This window comes from Bactrocera dorsalis, chromosome 5 (assembly GCF_023373825.1).
Source record: "Bactrocera dorsalis isolate Fly_Bdor chromosome 5, ASM2337382v1, whole genome shotgun sequence".
Taxonomy (NCBI): domain Eukaryota; kingdom Metazoa; phylum Arthropoda; class Insecta; order Diptera; family Tephritidae; genus Bactrocera; species Bactrocera dorsalis.
Window position 1 is genome coordinate 38,866,076 of NC_064307.1, and position 24,143 is coordinate 38,890,218.

Sequence of the window (24,143 nt, forward strand, 5' to 3'; positions counted from 1 at the left end):
CGATACTAATGGTTCCGACATATGTGTGGCTGCTTAGAAAGAAAGAGACGAGTGCATAATTTCAGAGTGATTCCCAAAAAACCAGTGTATTTTTTGTGCCCTTTGAGCCAATCACGACGATGAAATGGGTCTAAAGCTTTTAAAATGTAACTTGGTTGCTTTAAGGAAAGCGGGTTTACCATTCTAATTATGTACTTGTATTCCCTCCTTCATCAAATTTACCTCGCTAATTTTGTTTACGGCCTTACGTGTAAAACTATGTTCACAAGAGGACTATTTTTGCGCCCAAATTGTTTTTTGAAGGCGAGTTGACGGCAAGGAAAGACGAAAAAACCGTCTATAGACTTGCACAGCGGGAAGATGCAAACAGCTCCATTAACAATTTAAACAATTCAAATTTGTATGCGATTCCCTTTCACACATACTTGTACTAAGCCAGCGTCTATTTCGCACTTATTTACAACAAAAGCCAGAGATAACATTTCCATTTCCTAAGCCTAATAATTGTATTAATTAATGAGTAAGTAAAAACGTTGGACGCACATGTACATATATGAGATCGAAATTGTAAAATATTTAAGATTATAATTTAGCTAATATGTTTGCTTTTTGCCTGTTTCGTTAGCGAAACTGCCGATAAGTACGAGTATTGGCTATATATATATATATAACTATTCAATTTCATATGTTGTACAGAAGAGTAAGAGTCTTAATACTAATAAGAATACAGCGCTAGAGCTGCAAATCGATTTCGCGTTAAACCTAAGAATATTACAAGTACATTTCGGCTAAATGCTAGCGAATAATTATTTAAAAATATGTATATATGTAAGTATATATATATACTTAATTGTGTCTAAATATTGTGGCTGAAAGATATGTGTGTGTAAGTGATTATGTAATGTATGTATAGGTGTAATCCGATTATTGAAATGTACATATGTCTGCATGAGTTGCACAAAGGGAGCGAGCGCCATTGTCATATTTAGTGCCCAATGCGGCACTATTGACAGGTAAAGAAGCAACAAACTAGTTTGGAGGCAGGTCGCAGCCTGTATTAAAGGTCAGCGGAGTTATAGTAAAAGTTTTAGCGGAGTTTATTGTATATGATACGCTGCTTTAATCCATAATCAAGCTATATTAGTTTGTATAAATTTGGCACTGTTATGGGACTGATATATTTCTGCTATTTCTGACAGAAATCTAACATTTGGCAGCTCGATTCATAGCTGACTAGTTGCGCTTGAGATTCATACTAAAATAGTTTTTAAGTAGTTGATTTTGCTGCTGGGTAACTTTACTTTAATATAAATGAGCGCTTACGCATATATGAGTATTCCCATTCGCGCTTATACATATATATATTAGGGTGTCTATTATTTCACAAGTGTTTTTTTACTAAAGGTCCACTGTAGTCTTATTTTATTCACTAAGCAAATTTTTAACCTCAAAAAAGCTTTTTATTTTCTATTTAAACCGTGTCTTGATCATTTTCCTTTCACTTGTATATATAATGCGATTTTTTGTTAGTTTGCATTAAAGAAGTAATTCTGAAGCTTTGAAGAAAGCTATATTTAGTACAAAATTTTCCGCTCTACAAAAAAGTCTTGAAGCATTATTTCATAAAACCACAGCTTTAGTAGTTATACGCAGTCAAAGCTATACACCATAGGAACTGAGCCTTCATACAGTTGACTTATACTTTTTTCGTCACTCATACGGCATGGTGTACTATAGGAGTGCAGTACATGCGATGTGTTATGAAATCTGAAAAATCCTTCGCTCTCCAAATTAAGTCTGGAGATCTAATTTATAAGCTACACGCTGTCAAAGCTATACACCATAGGAACTGAGCATTCATACAGCTGGCACATACATTCTGCGTTGCTCATACGGCATGGAGTACTATATGAATGCAGTACCTTTGATGCATAACTTTAACTGCGTATAACTATTAAAGGCACGTTTTTACGAGAAAATAATGTAGGTAGCTTTTGTGGAGCAGAAAATTTTGTATGCGAGTATTAACTCTTCAAAAGTGAAGGGTTGTTTGTTGTGAAGATAAAAAGTTGATTGCAAAGGCCAAAAAATCTCATAGAAAGTAAATGGGAAAAGTAAAGTCATTCTGGTTGCTTTTAGATTGAAAATAAAGCGCTAGTTTAGAATAAATACTATTTTTAGGGCAAAAGCTGCAAATTTTAGGAAATATTAGAGAAATAAGGGACACCCTAATATTCATATATATAGCACGCAACACAAATATGCGCACTCATGTGTGGCTTCTTTTGACATGCTGTAAGTTGTCAAATTGACAGGACGCTGCCGTGTTATGCAACTTCAATGCGCCGCATTATTGCAATAAAGCCAAAAATTAATTTAATACCGTTAATTGTATACAATTAACGCAAAGTGTAAAATGTCATTCACTTGGGAAATTTCGCATTGCAATGGCATGTTGCGCACCAACATATGTACCGTATGTATGTATGGTAGGCGCACAACAACTATACAACCGCGAAAAGGCGCCTGGTATTGAAACACAAAACAATGCAAGCCAAAGGGAGTGTGTAGTACAGTTGCTGTACGTGCTTTACTGTGGCCGCGGCAGCTGGGTTATGACTGCCGTTGGTGGTCAGATGCCGAGCGTATTGGCGCCCGGCAGCTGATAAAGTGTGGCTGCGGTTGGCATTTCCAGGCCTTGCACCGAGAGCAGATCGCTTAGCGGGTAGCCGAGGGAGGCGGCAGCAGTCGCCGCTGGCGCTGGACGTACTTGCGTGGCTGTTGGCGGCGCTAAATGGCCTACCGCGGCTGGAGCGCGTAAGCCGCCAACAGCGGCAGCAGCCAAAAGGCGTTTATAGCCAACAATGGCGGCGGCATCGTACAGAGAAGCTGCTTGTGGATTGGTTGCAGCCGCAGCAGCGGCGTACTGCAGTAAAGTGGGTGCGGTCGCTGACGGTTGAACAGTTGCTGTGGCAGCTGAAAGTGGTATGAGTGTGTGTGTGGCGCCGGCGGTGGCTGCTGCAACCGCATTGGCTAACGTTTGTTGTTGCTGTGCAGCGGCTGCCGCCACCACAGCAGCTTGCTGTTGTTGCTGCTGTTGCTGTTGTTGTTGTTGTTGGTGTTGTTGTTGCTGCTGCTGATGGTGGTGATTGGCAGCGGCTGCAGCAGCGGCCGCAGCAGCCGCCGTAAAGTGTGTCGGTATGGAGTAGGGTGTGTAGCGTAACGAGGTGGTGGCTGTGGGCGCACCAGCGCCAGCGCCCACGCTTGAGCCGCCGAAAATGCCGGCATGCGGATGTGCCGGATGGTGATGATGATGGTGGTGGTGGTGAGCGCCTGAGCTGGTGGCAGCCGCAGCGCCGGCAATATTGTGGTGTGTCGCAGTGGCAAATGTACTACTGATTAGACCGCCACCGTTGGCATTACCGCCCCAAACTACCAACTCACCGTATGCAGAGCGACCGGCAGCGCGCGTCTTGGCCAAGTTGGCCGGCAGCATGACTTCTTTGGGTTGCGCCTTCTTGCATTCGACCTAAAAATAACCAAAATATGAAATATCAGAAAATCTTTTTTTCTATGAAAGTTGTTCGAGTTTGTGGATAGAGCGTAGAGAGTTGGAAACAAGTTGTTGTGGAAATGTGTGAGCACTCACCATTTTGTTGTTGATCTCATGGAAATGAATTTCACAAACTTTATCTACCACATCCTCACTCTGAAATGTAACGAAGCCAAAACCTGAAACAGAAACGGAAAGTGCACAAATTAATAAATTAAATTACTAAATATCAAGGCTACAAAGTTGTCGACAGTGCAGCAATAGCAGTTGGGCATTAAGTATGAAGAGGAATCAAAGCTATACGAGCGCAACGCGCATCTGTGTATTGAAAGCTACCGTTAAAGCGGCGGCTGCCTAGCATTCCTTTAGTCCGACAGCGCACGCAACTGTTGAAGCCTGCTGCTGCTGCTGCTCGGTTGCATGGTCGTTGGGAATTCACAATTCGACCAAAGTCGGTCGGCCGGAGCTTTTGTGGGCTGTGGTTTGTAAAATGTTGAGTTATCGCTAACGTCTTCTGTGGGCAATGTAGTGGATCTCAGTGCCAAGCCGAAAGTTTTGCCCGGCTTCAAGGCTCCGTTTGCGTCTTTTTCATTCAATCAACAACAAACCACAATCGCAGCAACTGAGCCATCAACTCTTGCACTTATGAATTCATCATGACGTAACGGGCGAATTCAGTGATTTTACCGGCCATAAACATTGAGCCGGAAACTTCAGTCGGAAGTGGCGTACATTGAAGTGAGTCTGCCTGGTTTATATGCATGCAAGTATTGGTGTATGAACATTTGTATGCCAAGATGCCTTTACAATTTATATATAAAAATATCGTTTGATTATAGTGCTCAAACAGAAACTGTGTTTGGCGCTTCAAATGATAAGTTCGATGTTATCGACGATTGTATTGAGTTTGTTGTTAGCACTCGCTGTTTCATGAGTTCAAAATTCGGTTTGAAAGTCTCAAGGATTTTAATTGTTAGGGGACGTCAGCTTGTATGTTTAAAATTTTTTCTGTTTATTTAGATGGATATTTGTAATCTCTTTACATCAGTATTGGAAGACTTTTTAATAACTCAGAGACATTGAGTACGAAAAAAAAAGCATTTCAAGAAAAAAACTCGTGGAGTGAAAACCTTTCTTCAACGATCAAAGCTTCTCATAAATGGGAATATAAGAACAAAGCCAAGCAGAGATTCGGAAATCATTACATATTTAGGAGATATGGAGGTAAGATTAAGACCAATTACATTCATATTTAATCGCCCTCTTAATATTATTTAAAATACCTTCCTGCCGTAAAGCTTCATATACAAGACTTAAACAGTAACGGTCTCAGTGCCTATTTAAGCCAGTCGAGATATTAAACTTATCTTCAGACTAGAAAAAAGACCTGCAAGCAGATCAAGAACTTCCACACGACGAGTCAGCGTATATGCTATGAATGACTATTTCCTTATTGAAGGGGAACTTAAAAGTGGGATGATTACCAAAAAAAATTTATAATAACAGTTACCTTCCTCCCGTAAATCGGTGCTTTTCGCTTTTATCAAAACTTCATCTACAAGGCTTAAACAGTAAGTGTCTTAGTTGCCTCTATAAGCCAGTTGAGATATTAAAATTAATTTCAGACTAGAGAAAGGACCAGCAAGCAGTTCCATTCAGAAGGATATATGCTTTGCCTAAGAGAGGAATTAAATATCCTTGTCAAAGGTAAGTAGATATATTTTTCACTATTTTTGAGGAAGCTTGAGAGCATAATAACTAAAAAATAATTTTCACTCAGTTAAATGAAGTAAGCCATTTCCTTCAGAAATAGTTAGAGCTTTAAGTGAAGTTTTCGGAAAGAACCCAGTATGAAAATTTTATAGCAGAATTATTAGAGTAAACCCTTCCCAGGGTTGTACGTTGGGTTCGGAATCCGCTACGTAAAAAAATACCTCAATGAAAAGAACAAATCTACGCCAGTAAAGAAGAAGAAGAAAAGAACAAAATAGCCGCGGATGGGAGATCTCCTTTTTGATGCAGACCACTGCAAACGTAATAAGAATTTCGATTTACGGGCATGCATCTGGAATGTCTGGTCCCCAATTGGAAAAATTCCGCTGTTCAGCTGCTTTATGTCCTCATGTGAGTGAAGAGTCCAGGAAGTACGATGGATGAGACAAGGATAGAGACAAGTAAGCCTTTGTGAAATTCGATGTGAAATTAATGGTGAGAAAGAGGACTCCGTCGCAGAGTGCTGTCATTCACCCAGGTGGATGAGCGTCTAGCCAGAATCTACATCAAAGCGAAGTTCTTCAACATATCACTGATTTGAGCCCACGCCCTGTCGAAAGAAAAGACGATGCGGAAAAGGATGTCTTATATATTTCATCACAGATACAATTGGAAAATCCTGGCTTGAGTTAACGAAAACCTTAAATATTTTAAATTTTATTTTAGATATTATTTTTATAATCCTAACAAATCGTCGCTTTAGAATATAGTCGTTTTGTTTACCTAACGATTGTACAAGATGCGGTTCCAAAGTAAACAGGACAGGAAAAAAAAACAGAGCAAATGATTTTTCGGCAAAATCAATTTATTTTTATTCAAAATAGTCTCCTCCTGCTTCAATATAGCGTCTTGCACGGTCCAAAATCATGTCGAATGAGTGTTTTAGCTCGTTGGCCGATATAGCCACCAATATGCCGTTGCCAGCCTTTTGAATGGTCTCTACGTCTACATAACGCTTTCCTTTTATGGGCAAATGCATTTTCTCGAAAAGGAAGAAGTCGCACGGTGCCATATCAGGTCCCGGGGAGTGGTTAATGGTTAAAATGTGATTTTTGGTCAAATAATCGATTCCAAGCGTCGATCGAATGTTGGAATCTAAGCAATTTTTGGCTGTCAGTGAATTTGTGCGGAAAACAAACGTGCACACACCTTTCGTAAGCCTAAATGTTCGGTCAAAATGCGATAAATCGATGTTTTGAAGGTATTGATTCCATTTACATGAATTTCAATGATGATTTCGGCTGATTTTTAAAGAATTCACGCACAGCTTCGACGGAATTTCCGGTGATGACACCACCAGGGGACAAAAAGTTCTGTTTACTTTGGAATGCATCTTGTATTAAAGCTCTACTGAGCTCGTATCTGACAATACTATACATCTTTGAAAGGTCTTGGCATAACCTACAAAACGACGTTGTGCATGATTTAGTTTAGATATTGCGTTCAAACAGTTATAGACGTGTAAACATAGAGTTCACTAACGCCAAAAATTCGCGCTATTTTAAAGTTTTCCTTCGTTAAAGGCAAATCCACTAGAGAAACGTTCCGTGAGATCAATGTGGGGTTAAAATGACACCTTTAATAAGCCAGCCGGCGGAAGAAATGTGACGACGAGTACCGATCAAAACATCGAGTTTGACCGGCATGTGACATCTCGTGACATCGCCCAGAAGATGGGAGTTGGTCACCGAACTATTTTAAACCATCTGCTGAAAGTTGGATACACAAAAAACCTTGATATTTGGTGCCGCATGATGTGACGCAAAAAAATCTTCTGGACAGAATCAATGCCTGCGATATGCTGCTGAAACGGAACGAACTCGACCATTTTTGAAGCGGATGGTGACTGGCGACGAAAAATGAATCACAAACGACAATATCAAAGCGAAAACGGTCGTGGTGAATCCTCCGAAAAGAGTGGCCAAGCCGATATTGATGGCCAGGAAGGTTTTGCTGTGTGTTTGTTGGATTTGAAGGGAATCATCCACTATCAGCTGCTCCCATAGGGCCCGAGGCTTAATTCTACAATGTACTGTATACACATGGACCGCGTGAAGCAGGCGATCGACTAGAAACGTTCAGAATTAGCCAACAGGAAGGGTGTAGTGTTCCACCAGGATAACACCAGACCCACAACATCGTGGTTGACTCGTCAGAAGCTACGGTTGGGAGGTTTTATCGCATCCACCATTTAGCCCGGACATAGCGCCAAGTGCTTACCACCTCTTCCTGTCCATGGCGAACGCTCTTGTTGGTGTAAAGTTGAACTCAAAAGAGGTTTGTGAAAAGTGGCTGTCCGAGTTCTTCTCAAATAAGGGGGGCTTCTACGTGGGGGTATTGTGAAGTTGCCGTCTAGATGGAAACAGATTATCGAACGAAACGGCGCCTATTTGAACTAAATTCGAACACTGTAACAGTTTTTATAAAGCATTGAATAAAGAGCTAAAAGGCAGAAGGGAGATATTTGACAACCTACGAGGTATGACAATTAAGTAATGAGACTGATTCCATAAAAACCGTATATTTCAAAATTATTCTACAACTCTGTCATCCCCTTCAAAGTAGTCCCCTTGGGCAGCTATACAGCGATTCTAGCGCGTTTTCCATGCTTCGTAACATTTCTGGAACGCTTCGACTGGGATGTCCGGGAAAACCCTTGTCACGGCCGTCTGGATGACAACCATTGTGAGTGGGCACGACTAAGAGCACTATCACCATACACTCTTACAATTTTTGCGTACGTTTCCGAAGCTGTTTCGCCGAATCTGGCGCAAAATTTTATCGCGACGCGTTGCTCTTGATTTCGTTTTTCTATTTTCGTGACGAGCACTACAAACACACGTGTACTCAACTTGAGGCAACAGGCGAACTAAACAAGCTAGAGCGTTGGTACATATATCAGTGGAGAGGGGAGGGATGCTGGAAAAGAAAAGTAGAATTTCAAGGTCACAGGTTTACTACAAGCGCGGCAATAAAATCAGTCTCAATACTTAATTGTCAAACCTCGTAATACAATATAAAGCTTTTCGAAGTTACGGGAGACTTTTGTTTTTATTGTGATCAAATTGAAAGGTGAATTTTGTCCATTTCACCTCCTTCAAAGTAATCCCCTCCCGATACACTTATGTATAAGAATTTTTTAGTCATCCTAGCACTTGGATCACGAAGAACCTGCTGCATTAGTATCAGATGATGGATTATCGCACTTTTTTGTTCAATAAATTCAGACACAGTAAAAATCGAAGAATTTATCGCAAATACTAATGAATATTTTGACTGGAAATTGAGCATAGATATCACTAATAGTACTATCAACTTACAAGAAAAAATGTACCGATCCGAAAAACACGCGAAGTATAAACAGAAAATTCACATTTTGAAAACTTACTTTAAAAAAATTACACTAAATTACATAATAATTTCGGTACATTTCTGATTTGCTCGCTTTCATTTCAACAAAAAAATGAACTTCAAGGCTCACCTTCGCTGATTGCATCTAACATGAAAGCAAATGTGGGTACAATTGATCGGTTTATCGATTGCATTTATATTCTTCGGAATTTGCACTTGTAAACAAAGTTTCGCCATATTTAATTGAGCCCGCATGCAGGTGTGATTCTTCCCGTGCGTGTAATTAACTAAGAATTTGCTATTTACGAGTGTTTGTGCCTTTTCTGATTTATTAACGTTGGCAAGTTGGAATATGCTTGGTGGGGGTGGGAGGAGTTGAAACGATTACTTAAGATTACTCCTTAGTGTGTCATTCAAAGTTTTACTTAAATTTACCGTTTTTATTTAACGATATCTCTTTAATTTTATTCAACTTTGTGTTTCGTTTTATTATACTCACGATATCCTTAATAAAAAACATCTTACAATTGTCATAAAATTCTGTTATTCTTTTTCAAAAAAACAGTATTCTTAATTTCAGAACTGTTTTTGTTTTAACTTTGACTTAAAAATTTCCTTGAAGATCCGACAAATGACATTTTAGGTTTCAAAGAAGCTCTAAAGCGACATCGTCTCTCTACATACAAAAATGTTTTCCTTTGCACTGCTCGAAAGACCGTTGCAGTCAGTAGGACTCTACCAACACTAACTACTTTTTCTATTTCTTCCTGGTGCTGATAAACTTGTATCTATGTACATACATGCATAACGTTTAGATAGAGCTGTCATTTAGGTAAATACTGTTGTTTGTAACCTTATACGCCAGCTGCTGCTCAAGGAAAGCACTTGTTATGCTAAAAGTCTGCAGCGCCGCATACTAGAGCACTGCCTTGACACACACATACACACACACGTTGCTAAATATGTTTGTTCAATCTGAGTTTCTTCGCAATTGGGCACAACTACATACATAAGTGGCTTGTGTTGCACAAAGAGCGATTTGCGTCTTCCACATAATACAACAGACCGTGCTTTCTGTGCTTTTATCTGTAAACAATTTTTTCCGCTTTTAGGGCGCGGCTAGCAAGTGGGGTGAAAAGTGCAGAGTTGCACTGATTTAGAACTTTGCTGCAGATAAGGCGGCTTGGAAGCGGCGTTAGGTGCGCGCTCACCACACTTGGCGCCACAAACTATTTACGACGCACTGTTTTGGTGGCGCTGTGGCTAGACAGCCAATAGCTTAGCAAAATATCAACTAACCGGCAAAGTAAGTTGCAGCGTCCAAGTGTATTTGCCTCAAGTTGTGGTTGGCAGCGAGTTTTTCTATTTTTTTTTTCATTTTATTTATTTTTGTTTTGATGCATGCTTACATTTGATGTCATATATAGGGTAGTCGAAAAAGTATTTTCGTATTTATAATTTTCTAATCAAACTTCAACTTATTTTTTTTTGTATTTATAATGAACTTTATTGAATGAAATATGTACCATTTTGGTCGACCACATTTTGCCGTTTTTCCGCTGGTGACATTATTCCATCATTGTAAAACTTTTCTGGTTTCTCAGCGAAAAACTGCGACAAGTAATTTTCATAGGCTTCTTTTGAAGTCAACTTTACTACATTAAGAGAGTTCTGCATTGATCAAAATAAATGATAGTCCGTTGCTGCAAGGTCAGTACTATATGGTCGATGCATTAAAACTTCCCAGCCAAGCTCTCCCAGTTTTTGGCGAGTAATCAAAGATGTGTGTGGTCTGGCGTTGTCCTGATGGAAGACGAAGCCCTTTCTGTTGATCAGTTCTGGCTGTTTTTATCGGTTGCTTGCTTCAATCTCATCAGTTGATGACAGTAAAATGTAGAATCAATCGTTCGATCAGGCTGAAGCAGCTCATAGTGGATTATGCCTTTCAAATCCCACCAAACACTCAGCATAACCTTTCGGGGCACCAATTCTGGCTTTGCGACCATTTGTTGCGCTTCACCACGCTTAGATCATGTGCCTTTTCCCACCTTATGGTTGTATTTGATCCATTCTTCGTCTTCTTTTACCATTCGCTTCAGCAATGGTTCCATTTCATTTCGTTTCAGCAAAGAATAGCAGTTGTTGATTCAGTCTGTTAAATTTTTCACAGACAATTCATGTAGTTCCCAAACATCGAGCTTGCTTTTGTAGCCAGCCTTTTTTAAATGATTCAAAAGCGTTTGATGACGAATGTTAAGTTCCTTAGCGATGTTATGGCTGCTTATCTGAGAGTCCTGATCAATATTTTCCATAAGTTCATAGATTTTTTCAATGATGGGTCGATCAAAGCGAGGTGCATCTTTCACATCGAAATTTCCAGAACGGAAGCGGGTGAGCCATTGTGGTGCTACACGAACTGATACATCATCGTCTCCGTAAACTTCACAAATTTCATTGGTGGCTTGTTTGGCAGTTTTTCCTTTTTTATACAAAAATTTCAAAATATAGCGAATTTCTTCATTATTTTCACTCATTTTAGAACAACTGAAATTTTTTTTCAACTTCCCCGATTTTAATTATTTTGATCAGTCTCATCTTTACAACACTGTACGGGTATGACACAGTGTGCTTGGCAGCACTGGCGATATATGCCTGCACAACATCTATGGACAAACTACGAAAAGACTTCTTCGACTACCCAATATAATATCCTCTTCAGGGTATAAAAAACATGAGTGCTCTTTCGGAGAGTACCATTAAATCTCGTTTAAGTAATTCATATTTTTGCAAAATGCAACATCTTACAGCTTTAATCCAGACGATGAGCGTTCCATGCTGAACAAATATTATGATGTTTTTCGTTTACTTTATGCCAAACTGGATCATTTAATGAGAATACGCCATCAGTTTGAGGCAATTACGTGCGAAACTGAAACGAGTACCCATTTGGCTGCCTCATTGAAACGTTGTCAATCCCTCTGGTCGCCGGTGCAGCTGTTAGAATATTCAATTTCATAGTCTCAGCGCAACGGCAACATCTTATTTTGGCAGTTCATAAATTTTAATCCTCTTCATTTTTACTTTCATTTCCGCTTCCGTTGCGTTTGTCAATACAGCAGTTTGCGACAGTTGCAACTATTTTCATTTCTCTTGCTATTTACCAGTGCGCCAAGGTAAGGTACAGCGCAGAGCAGTACCCAAAACTAAACCCTGCTGTTTTGCGTGTTAATCGCTTGAGCTGTGCTGTATGTATGTATTGAAAGCTTGAGGTGGCAATGAAACAATGCTATTCACATCTTCTGTGCATTATTGTTCCCCATTACTTTCCTTCATTCACAAATGCTGACAAAGGTGATATGTGTGCGTAAGAAACATTCAATGTAGCTGCTGCCGTGTCTGTAACTTTGGGCTGGCATAAAACAATTTCGTCGAATTCGACATGTCATTTCGCTTTTAAGTCAAACACGTTCATGTCAGTAACACCTGAACGCAGTTCGTCCTATTCTTTCTGCTCGCATTCTTACAAGCAACATTTGTCGTTGAAATAAAGGTTCAGTGTCGGTTCTGATGATTTCGTCCAATAAGTCCATCGTTTCCTTGTCAATACTCTTGAAATGTTGCAACATGCTTTCCGGACAAGCGGCAAATCGTTTGGAGGAGGTTGTGTAAAAAATACATGTCAATCTGTTAGCAACGTATAGAGTCACCGTTGACTGTGCGTTATAACAAGTGAAGTCGGTCAGGGATGTCAATGTGTTAACTGTGATTAAGCAGCGTGTCAAAGTCGTATATGAAATATTATAACGGGTGATCCAAGTAGAGTTACTTTTTTAATAGCATTTTCTTGATAGACCACGCTTGAGTCGTGTCAAGCTGTCATGTTATTGCTTTTGTTTTTTTTTCAAAAAGTAAGGAACCTCGAGATAGATTACCCATTAAAAGTTGGTTTTTTCGTGGGCTGTATGGCATATAGTGCCGTGTTGTGAGAACCAAAGGTCGTCCACACCTATATCCTCAAATTCAGACACGAAATTGTCATTAATCACGGATTCATTTTAGAAGAAATTATTACCTCTACCCATAGAGCACACAAAACAGTGGCTTTTTGGTGGTCTAATGGAGTCTTAGAAATGGCTTGTGGATTATCATCTCTCCAAATGCCAACATTTTTTTGTTAATGTACTTATTCAACTACAAATGAGCTTCATCGCCCGACCAAAATTTTCTTGTGAATATTGGCTTCGATTTCAATCTCGTTTTGGGTCCACTCATCGAACGTGTGATGCGCTGTGATCGTTCGGTTTCAATTCCTGCAAGAGTTGGTCTTTATAAGCCCGTAAACCAAGATCTTCCATAAAGTTTATGGGAACAGCTCCAACTGTTGCACGCGATTGTGGATGAACTCTTCGGGGCTTCTTCGAGCTTTTACTCCACAGCAACAATATGGACTTCGGTGCGCACTGTATGGAGTTTCTGAGAATGTACATGAACAACTTGAGTAAGTGTTACGTACCACAGCGAGCGGTGTTTGCTCGAGTTACCGACTCTGCTGGGCGATTATGTCGACTTAATATTGGACGTAGCGCGCGATGCGTCTTATAAACTGAACCATTAATTTGGTAATAAGTAAATTTGCACGATTTGCGTATGTTATTACGGAGAAGGTATGTCTAAATATCGTAAACCACCGTTATATATGTTTGACGTTTTCTTTCTGGCGTTCTTTTAGGGGTTCTGACATTTCCTTTCGAGTGTGACAGGATATAATAAACAACCGTTATATTTTTTGGGGGGGTCCGACTTTTCCCTCTGGATGTTACAGGATATAATAAACAACCGTTATATTTTTAAGGGTCTCCGACTTTCCTTCTGGGTGTTACTGAGTATAATAATCAACCGTTATATTTTTTAGTGTCTCCAACGTTGTCTTCTGGATATTACAGGATATAATAAACAATCTTTATATTTTTAGGGTCTCCGACGTTTTCGTTGGATGTTACAGGATATAATAAACAACCGTTATATTTTTAAGGGTCTCCGACTTTCCTTCTGGGTGTTTTTTTAGGGTCTCCGACATTTCCTTCGGAGTCTTACTGAGTATAATAATCAACTGTTATATTTTTAAGGGTCTTCAACGTCTTCTTCTGGATATTACAGGATATAATAAACAACCGTTATGTTTTTAAGGGTCTTCAACGTCTTCTTCTGGATATTACAGGATATAATAAACAACCGTTATGTTTTTAAGGGTCTCCGACTTTCCTTCTGGGTGTTTTTTTAGGGTCTCCGACATTTCCTTTGTTTGTTACTTTGAGTGTTACTGAGTATAATAATCAACTGTTATATTTTTAAGGGTCTTCAACGTTTTCTTCTGGATATTACAGGATATAATAAACAACCGTTATATTTTTTAGGGTCTCCAACATTTCCTTATGAATGTTACAGAGTATAATAAACAACCGTTATATTTTTAAGGGTCTCCGACATTTTCGTTGGGAGTTACAGGGTAGTCTCAAAGAAGTTTCAATTTGAATGTATGGAGATGAAAGGTTTAAGTTATGCTTATTATCGAGAAGTAAGGACAAGGAATCTTAATAACGCAACTGGAATATAACCACATTCAGTTAATATTAAATTTGTTGTTGTTTCGAGTCGTAACCGCTAAGTACTCGTAATATGTTACCTTTTGGTGTTTTGGAATGTATGTCATAAGCACATCCAAAGTTTGTGAATATTTTCCTTCGAAACTATCTTTGAAAATATTGTTCTCTGATTCTAATTCGAATAACTACACATTGGTTGTTGGTTAGACCTAATAATTGCTATATAATCTATCTGTACCTCATTAAAAATTAACTCAACTAATTACTCAGTTGTCAAAGTAGTAGAACATGTCTATTTTGGTCAGTTTTCAAAACGCTTAAACCTTAAACTTTTATTGAAGTCTTTTAATGGGATCTGTACATAGCCATGCATTCCATATTTTTCTATACGAATCTGAAAGGTATCAGCATTTCTTATTTTACTGTCATTATATACAAATGTTACCAACACCAACCAGTAGGCAACTTATCGATCGATGAAACTCAGTTGCCTCTAATAGCTTTATTTATGGGTGAAATACGAGCGCAAGAATACATGCTCATGACCTAATATGGAAATTCAAAGGCATTTTGTTGCAATAGCTACCTGGAAATATACACCATATTTCCGATTAATATGTATTAGCTGCATACATACAGACGTCAGGCAGATTGTACACCGTTTTGATTACGTCAGCGCACACATACGGCCACGAGTTTGCAGCAATTGTCTTTGTATTATTAATTTATTTGCTCCGTTTTCTTGGCAAAAAATTATGATAGTTAAAGGCCATATTCACCACTTCCTCGTGCAACGACACTCGCACTTATTCGCACGAATGCCAATCGTGTAATTATTTTGCTTTATAGTGTGCACCTGTAATTTGAAGACATCGCTGACGTTTCTTTATTAACTTTGTTAAAGGCACAAACCGATAAATAATTCCTCAAGCCGCCATAATTCTGCAAATTACTTTCATGCTGATGACTGCGTAGGCGAGTGCAACGACTAATTATACCCTGAACAGGTTGTAACACTTGAAGGAAACGTGGGAGGCTTTTCAAAAAATATATGTGATCCAACAGAGATACTTTTTGCATAGCCTTCGTTTGACAGATCATGCGTGTGCTGGCTCAAGCTGTCATGTTATTTTTGTTCAGTATTGTTTGGCATTTCAGCATGGAAAGACTTACGCTTGAATAACGTTTACAAATCGCAGCATTCATTATTGAATAAAATTCGACCCAGTATCCAGCACGCAGTGAAAAAAATGCAGCCGTAGCTGATAGTGTAAACGAAGACCGTGGAGAGTCGATTCGTTAAGATCTTAAAATCAAAGCATAGAATATACAGCTTGTGCAAGAACTGAGGCCGCTCAATCTTCCCAAGCGACAACGCTTCGAGACAAATTATGTTCAGCGATGAGGCCCATTTATGGCTCTATGGGTATGTAAACAACCAAAATTACCACACTTGAGACGAAGAGCAACCTGAAGAGAGTAGGAGCTGTCATTTCTTCCAGCAAAATCAACAGTTTTGTGGTTGGTAGGCCGGTGGAATCATCGGTCCATATTTCTTCAAAAATGATGCCGTTGAGAACGTAATCGTTAATGGCGACCGTTATCGGTTACATTCTAACGGCATGGTTTCAACGGCATCGTCACTTCCCACACATTGCATCAATCAATGTGTTTACTGAGTACACTCCGGTGAGTATATAATTTCACGCTTTGGGCCGGTCGATTATCCACCAAGATGGCGTTGTACCGTTTGTCTATTTCCTGTCGGGATATGTAAAGTCTAAAGTCCATGCGGACAATCCCGCTTCGATTCAGGTCTTGGGGTAAAAAAGCACGCATGTCAATCGCCAGTTACCAGTCGCACGAGTCATCGAAAAATGAACTCAACAGATAGATCATCTGAGACGCTGTCAACATTTGAAAGAGATAATCTTCAAGCAATAAATGCAGAAGAATGTTCATTCGATTGATAATAAACATTCCTCATGAAATTTGAAGTGTCTGTGTTTGTTCTTTAAAGAAGTGCGGAACCTCGATACGGATCACCATTTAGCTGCCTTTGATTGTGAAGGGTATGCAGCAGAAGTTACGTTTTTTAATTTTTTTTTTCAATCGTCTTAATCTATATACTTCTTGTCTTGTCCCCTGCAGCTGTTTATATTAAAATTCCGTTTTGAATATTAGCCTATAGCCTTATGTGTCTATAATTCAATTTCCATTAGATATACGACCCGTGGGTGAAAGCAAATGTACAGGATTTGTCCGGAAAGTAATAGGACTGATTTTCTTTCACCGCGACTGTACTTCGGAACGTGTGCACACCGACTGGATTCGGTACAGGGCATTCCCAGCTAACGAACGAGCGGCTGATCTCCGAGCACCTGGAAAGTCAGGACAAACGTTTTCACGGGAGTTGTGTCTGTGAGTGGTGCAAGCCGAAAATGCAGCGTTAAATTTTGTGTGAAACTCGGTAAATCTGCGACAGAGACGATTGATATGATTCCAGATGTTGCTTTAGCAAGAAGTGGTGTGTTTTTTAGGTGGCACCAGATTTTTTGGAAGGCCGGGAAGAAGTCGCTGATGAAGACTGTGGGCTGGGCAAATTCAAAGTGAAAACGATATTCATTGTCTTTTTGACATCAAAGGCATCGTCCACCATGAATTTTTTCCTCCATTTTGAGACGACAGAGGGATTATAAGCAGCATGCATCGACTCGCACTGGCAGCTCTGCATCGACGCAGTGGAGCCTATTTTGAAAGTTTTCAAAGAATAGTAACGATAGAAATCGACTCAGTCCACTTCCACTGTATTATCTAGCATGCAATAGAAAGGCTTACTGCTAACGTCTAGACCGAATATCGGTGTGGTCCAGTCTCTGTTCCTCAGTGCGTTCATGCATTCCATGTCCTAAAAATAATGTAAAAAATTTGAAAACATTTGATCGTAGTACTCAACGAGGTGGGCACAAACACGACGCGCTGCGAAGAAGGGCAGGGTTACTGGCAGACTCGTTAAGAAAAGCGAACCTACGTAAAGCCTTTGAAAAAGCGATCAATCAATCAATCGTCATAATGCACTAGTTCAGACGAAGTGAAAGAATCAACTTACTGGCATTTAAAATAAGGAAAATGTGGACATTAAGGAAACAAGGAACAAATGTCACCAACACGAAAGAGGAAATAAATATTGGTACCTTGGAACGTTGGTAAACTCGTTGAGAGCAAGGACGTCACGGTAGATGGATGACTATGTTGTAATGATTGATGACTTTGTTATAAAATAGGGGTCCAGTGGGAAGCATGACGAGGTGGATTACGACGATTCCTACAAAAGTCGAGATTAGTAACCAAAACCAGGTCGGCACTATGTCTCGAAATTACTTCAGGAATGTTTTCTGCCGCTACAACAACAACTATGAAGTGGATTATTATTCTACACAGATGCTATCCAAGCACGGAAATTATAGGAAGTATCTGAATATAATGGAGAAAGCTGAAGGGACGTCACTTATATACAACGACGCAATCGGCGATGATCCCTCGGTGGTCGGTCCCTTCAATGGAATAATGTGAGGAGTTACATAGAAAATGTTCTACGGTTAAGAAACTAGATGTTTTATACCGACATCTAGATGTTTTCTGATCAATATTAAAGTGTCTGGTCGACCAATACGATTTTTTTCCTTGTTTTTTTTTTTTTAAGAGGCGGTAAAGGACCGAAACTTTTAGAATAAAATCAATATAGTTACATATAAATAACATACAACGCACATTTTGCTTTCCTTTATCTTTAGCATTCCATGAATACTCCTACGAAATCTACAGTTAGGCTTGAGTCAATAAAACTAGTGAAAGAGAGAGAGAGAGAGAATAAAAGAGTTTGGCTCTCTTATTAACATTTTTTATAGTTTGGTCTGCAACCGACAATACTTTTCTAGCTGGTCGAGGAGCGAAAGTTGGAAGGTCTCAGTATAATCGGGAACATTGTAGTGCTTTACGCGGCAACTCTGCTAGAAGTGTAACCATTCTAGAGCACCTTTGCTTCTATTTACATTTGCAGTTTATTGATACACAGCTACACACATACATAGATACTGTTTTCTTTCTGTAATTGCAGTCTATCGATCGAAATGTGTCAGTAGTAAGACACAAAATGGCAGTAAGCCTAGAATGAGTAGTTAACGAGCAAGTGGGCAATTGCTAATAATCAAAGTGTATAAAAACGCTGAAAAGGAAACGGCGAGAAAGTGCGAGCACGAGAGAGTGTGAGAAGGCAACCGATTTACCTTAAGTATTTCATTCATAAATCATGAGATGGTGCCTCAGGCAATTCGCGCAACCTTGCGCCAGCCGCACAACCCTCACCGCTCCAAGTAACAGTTATAGCCGATTCATTCATTCGGCTTTTTAACGGCATAGCAATGCAGCGAACAATAACAACTATATGGACAGAAAAAAGAAACGCCTTTGAAGGCAGTAAATATTAAATTGAGCCGGAGATGGCTGCGTTCCGTGAAAAACGAGAAACTCGGCGGCGTGAGCGCAGAAAGCAGAAGGTGGAACATCGAAAATGCAAGCCTGTCGCTTCCTGTTTGCCCCTCCTGTGTGTAACGACAGCGCGCTGGTGTGAGCAGTAAAATAATATAGACTTGCACATCGACTTCAGAATGTGTGTGTGCGCGTGAGTGTGCTGTGTGCGGCGGTGTCAAGGACACTTAATATTAAAATTGAAAATTTTGTTTTCCGCTGCAATGAATCCCAGTGAACAGCGGCGCGCCGATTGGAACGGAAGACAGTTATGAGTTGCCGCTGAATGTTCGCAAAACGACTTGCACATTCCCATGCATAGACATACAAACACACCCATATATATAAATATACATATATATATATATAGTAAAAGATAGCAACTTCTCGTATTCATATACATATGTATATGGGCACACTCAATCCCATAACCCGTCGCCAGTCACATATAAATACGTGTACCTTTGTATGTCCTGCGGGAATTTTTACACATGTGCGAAACTGCTGACAATAACTGCAAACATTTGCAGCAGCAAGCAGTCGCACGGCAGCGTTGTTGACAAAAACTTTCACATGTGCCACAGCACAACAGCAATAAAGGTAACAAAAAAATGCAATAATAAAATGTGATCAAAATCACGGGCGGCTTTCTGTGTGTGTGTGCGAGAGAGAGCTGCCGGCTTTCTGGCAGTTTGCTGGTGTTTTCCAGCGTCAATTCAATTTATTCTACTAAAACTCGGTCGTTGCATGTACATATACATATGTGTATATATATGTATATATAGACATGTATGTATATAGACAAGTGAATTTGTACACGAAATCACTCAAATGACAGAATACCAGAGGAAACCGAAAATGGCAACTTTTAAATGATTTAATTTTTTTTTAACATGATCGTATGTGTGAATGGCTACCAAAATAACGAAAAAAAACAAGAAACTATTTTAACTCCTGCTGCACCGAATAAAAAAATAAAAACGTTTGCATACAAAGACTGGATTTTGATGGTATTTGTATGACAGCTATATGCTATAGTGAGCCGATATGAACAATTGCTTTGTATATTGTACAGTTATCGTAAACAATACTCCCTGCCGATTTTGGTGAAGATATCTTGCCAAATAATAAAGTTTTCCATATAAGCACACGATTTTGATCGTTCAGTTTGTATGGCAGCTATATGCTATAGTGAACCGATCTGAACAATTTCTTCGCAGATTAAATTGCTGTCTTAGAAAATAATCCATGCCAAATTTTGTGAAGATATCTCTTCAAACGGAAAAGCTTTCCATACAAGAACTTAATATGATCGTTCAGTTTGTAGGGCAGCTATCTGCTTCAGTAGTCCGATATCTGCGGTTCCGACAAATAAACAGCTTCTTGGGAAGTAAAGAACGTGTGCAAAATTTCAAAGCAATAGCTCATAAACTGAAGGACTGGCTGGTGTATATGGTATACAGACAGTCGGAACAGGTAGCAGATCGACTCAGCTCGTCACGCTGATCATTTAAATATCTATTTTATATAGTGTACCCAATGTTCACTTTTGGGTATTACAAACATCGTTGCGAACTTAATATACCCTGTTCAGAATATAAGAAGGCAGAAAATTGATTATTCGATAAACTGCAGAGTCAAAGAACTACGAAAGCTTTGTTGAAATAGAGATTTATTTCTCAACATAGTCCTCTTTCGACTCGATACACTCGACCCAGCGATTGTTCAACTTCGTTAAAATATCTGAAAAATGCGTTTACTGGAGGTCTTGTGCCCTTTCCTAAATTAAAACGACTCACTTATGTGATACCTATTAGGAAACATGGACCCCAGGGTCTTTATCATGGTGCGACAGACTGTTGTGCAGTCAATTAGCAGGTGTTCTGGAGTTTCAGGCTCCATGTCGTAGTACCGGAAATTCGCGCAATTAGCTAGGTTCATGCTATAGTGCTTTTTGAGCTTACAATGGCCAGTGTAGAAGGCGACAAGTAGCTTGAGTTTGTACCTGGGGATGTTGATTACGTATTTATACCTTTTAAGGCTTTAACCGCCCATTATCAACTTGGCATGGAACTTTCCTTAGAGTTCTAGTCAATAAATCCTTCCTTCTCACTCCCTTATCTTTACATAGCAGCTCCGTTATGGCATGGAAACCAACCACAATGAAAAGTTCGGGTCCTACCATGTGGATGCTGTTGAGCGAGCGAGCTCATCCACCAGTTCATTCTCGGCTATAGCTTTGTGACCGAGTAGCTGCATAAGGTGCACTTGGTTACGATCTGATAGACAGTTCAGTCGTTCTATACACTCCTGTACCAATAGCGATTTGATATAGTATGCAAAAATCACTTTTAGTGCCGCTTGACTGTCGCTGAGTATAAATATACGTTCATTGCGATAGTTGCGTTGGAGGTTTATCTCAACGCTCCAATTTGTAGCACAGACCTCTGCTTGGAATATGCTCGGGAAACTTCCTATAGGTATGGAGACTTTGGTGCAGGTCCTGCGACTTTTGCGCCAATTCCCTTCGACGTTTTTGAGCCGTCGATGTTCCATTTGACTGGACTATCGGCCGTCGGTATTCCATTTGACTGTACTATCCCTAAGCAGTGACTCGAGAGCGGAACCGTTCCACTCAGCCTTACTGCTTAGGGTAATCTTGGACTACTTAGTGCTTTTTGTAATGCTGTCTCTTGGGAGAAGAGCCAGTCACTTAAGTCCTTCATGTGCTGGGACCTTTACTTTATTTCTGTCTAACCTTTTTGCTGTCATTTGGAGCAGTGTATGTTTGTTATCCTTACTGATTACTAGGTGAAACGGTGTGAGATCCAGGATGATTTAAAGTGCCGTCGTCGGGCATGTACGCATGCCACCCGTCACGCCGATGCAGGCGAGTTGTTGCAGCTTCGATAGCTGAAGTCCTACCGAAGTCTGTGATGCTTTCGAGGCCCAAGCCACCGCTCCATATGTGCTAATCGGTTGCACGATCAGGGTGTAGGACCACCTGACAATCCTTGGCTTGCACTCCCACGATTTACCAGTTAGCCGATTGCACACAATAAGTGCTTTAGTAACTTTGGCCGTGTCAGGTCAACATGCTGTTTCCATCAAAGTGGAAACCAGCGTAAGACCGAGGTATTTACTAGTCATCTCTATCTGTGCACCCAAGGGTTAGGCTTCAGAGGCCAGGCAGAGACCTCTCTCTCGTAAACGGGACCTTGTCGTCCTCGAGAGGTTGATGCTCAGTACAATCCCTCCCCATCATTCCTTCTTTAGGCCAAGTAACTCACTCATTCCTCTTTTTTCGAATAAAATTTTGTGAAAAGTGACTTTTCAACGTTTTCATGAAAATAGAATAGTCGTACAGAGCTAAAACTTAACGAATACGATGGATGGGGCAGCAATTCATAACCTAGTTCGACCAATTAGGCCCTGCAGACAGTGGAGGTGTGAGCTGTTAATACATAGTAAAAGAGTGCTCATTTCTTTGGCAAATGGATTTTCAACCTCATAAATCGGCATAGTACAGCCATCTAACCATTTCACACTTCTCCAAGTAGCCAATGTAGATCACACCTTGCGAATCCCAGAATCCAATGACTTTTACGGCGATAAAGTGATCTTCACTTTATCTGGAGCAGGTACGCGGGAATGATTATTGTTATTTTCTCATGTACAATATTTCTTGCAAGATATTGGTCATAAGTTTTTTGGGTTGCTAAACATCTAAAATCTCTCGCACACCTTTAACCGACAGTCTGCCAATACGATATCGCGGACTTTGTCACGTTAACCTCCTTATATCACAGACACTTTATACGTTTTCGATTAACGCCATTTTGTGGGTTTGGCGGTAGTCCGATACTGTCCAAATATTTGGAACACTCAAACTGTATTTACAAACTTTCATTGTGGCAATGTTGGGAAAAAGCGGCCACATTTTGAGTAAACATATTCCCATGATGTCTAAAATACTTTGAAATGCTTTTCAGATCAGATTAATGATTATTTTTAATCTATTCACCAATAAAATACTTTACAGTTTGAGCTTTTTTAAAGTGGTTTTATCAAAATGACCGTAAAAGCTACCTCTCCAGAAACAAATTTATTTGTTCTTGTCTTACAAGCCACTTTAATTCAGTGTGTCATTCTCGATTATAAAAAGGAGTTCATTTATGTGTAGCTATCATTTCACTCAATATAAAAATAAAATATCCTCACGCACGATTTCAAATTCATGTTTCGTAATTCTCCTCCTCCTCTTCACTCTAGTAGTTAGATATTTCTCCACGTAGAAGGAGTATTTGTAATTTTAATTATTGCTTTATCTCGTTTGCATTCGATTTGTAGGCGAAGCAAACGATGTGAAACCATAAAAGCAGGCATAAAGGAGATCTTTTAGGTTTTATGAACGCTTTGGTAATTTATTTTCAGTATAATTTGATAACAGGCAAGCACAGAGATTACAAGCAGTGTATCGATTTAATTCGAAATAAATTGTGTGGAACAGAAAAACATTATTCTTGGGATTTGTTTATGAGCAGAAAGGGAAATGAAAGAGTGAGTGAGTGCAGTAAAAAAATAATAAAAATTTAACACTTTCGTTGAGAAAAAAATTTCTCAGAGTTTTTCTTTTAGTAAAGGGTTTGAAAAGAAAACTATGCCACTGGTTAAAATGTAAAAAAATAGTCCTTCCCACACCGCTAAACCACTGCAACAAATTTTTACAGGCTCACAGCGTTTTGGGAATTTATGAAAGCTTTGATCAAAGAAGACTTAAAAGTAATTACAACGACTGGCGTTTTCAGTTATCTTAGCAAAATCCTTACTGTATTATGTCATATGGACGATCTTTTAACCTAATCCAGCTTAACCCAATTGCGTTAGGTATACACCTTCGGTCAAATCTGACAAGCTCAGGTGGAAATATGTACTATTAGAGATACTAACTCATAATTAATCTTAGGGATCATCCCAGACAGGAAGCTCTTGTGGAAACCCAACATCGAGAAGAGAGCAAGGAAGACGTTGGTTGCCCTGTACTGCTACAGGCGACATATGTGAAAGGTGGGGTCACTCACCAATTACATTGCCTCTGTGAAACCATAGATAAGCCCATAATGTTCTATGGGATTTTTGCTTGGTGGATGGCATAGCAGAAAAATCAACGAATCAGTATTTGTGGCGCACTGCGGACCCCTCAACTTTCACACGAATGCCTATAGCACCGGTGGACAAAGCCGCAAGGTGTATGGCTGAATGACTCTGAAATCCTCGCTCACTTTGATTTTATTGTAAAATAGTCGAAGAAAACATGGGATAGTCGGAAAGAGATA

At 39.7% G+C, this 24,143-nt stretch overlaps 1 protein-coding gene across 7 annotated transcripts in view; it reads right to left on the reverse strand.

Annotated features, from left to right (window-relative positions):
• The window catches only part of LOC105225304 (RNA-binding protein Musashi homolog Rbp6), a 467,402-nt gene that overhangs the window by 35,996 nt on the left and 407,263 nt on the right, over positions 1–24,143 (reverse strand). For all 7 annotated transcript variants that reach the window (XR_007423004.1, XM_049458420.1, XM_049458419.1 and 4 more), the window contains 2 exons: positions 3,650–3,732; positions 3,445–3,529 (listed from right to left, as the gene is read on the reverse strand). Coding sequence is in view for 6 of the 7 variants with exons in the window: in XM_049458420.1 (XP_049314377.1) it covers positions 3,445–3,529; positions 3,650–3,732 (168 nt within the window). In the remaining variant the exon portion in view is untranslated. The remainder of the gene's footprint in view (positions 1–3,444; positions 3,530–3,649; positions 3,733–24,143) is intronic.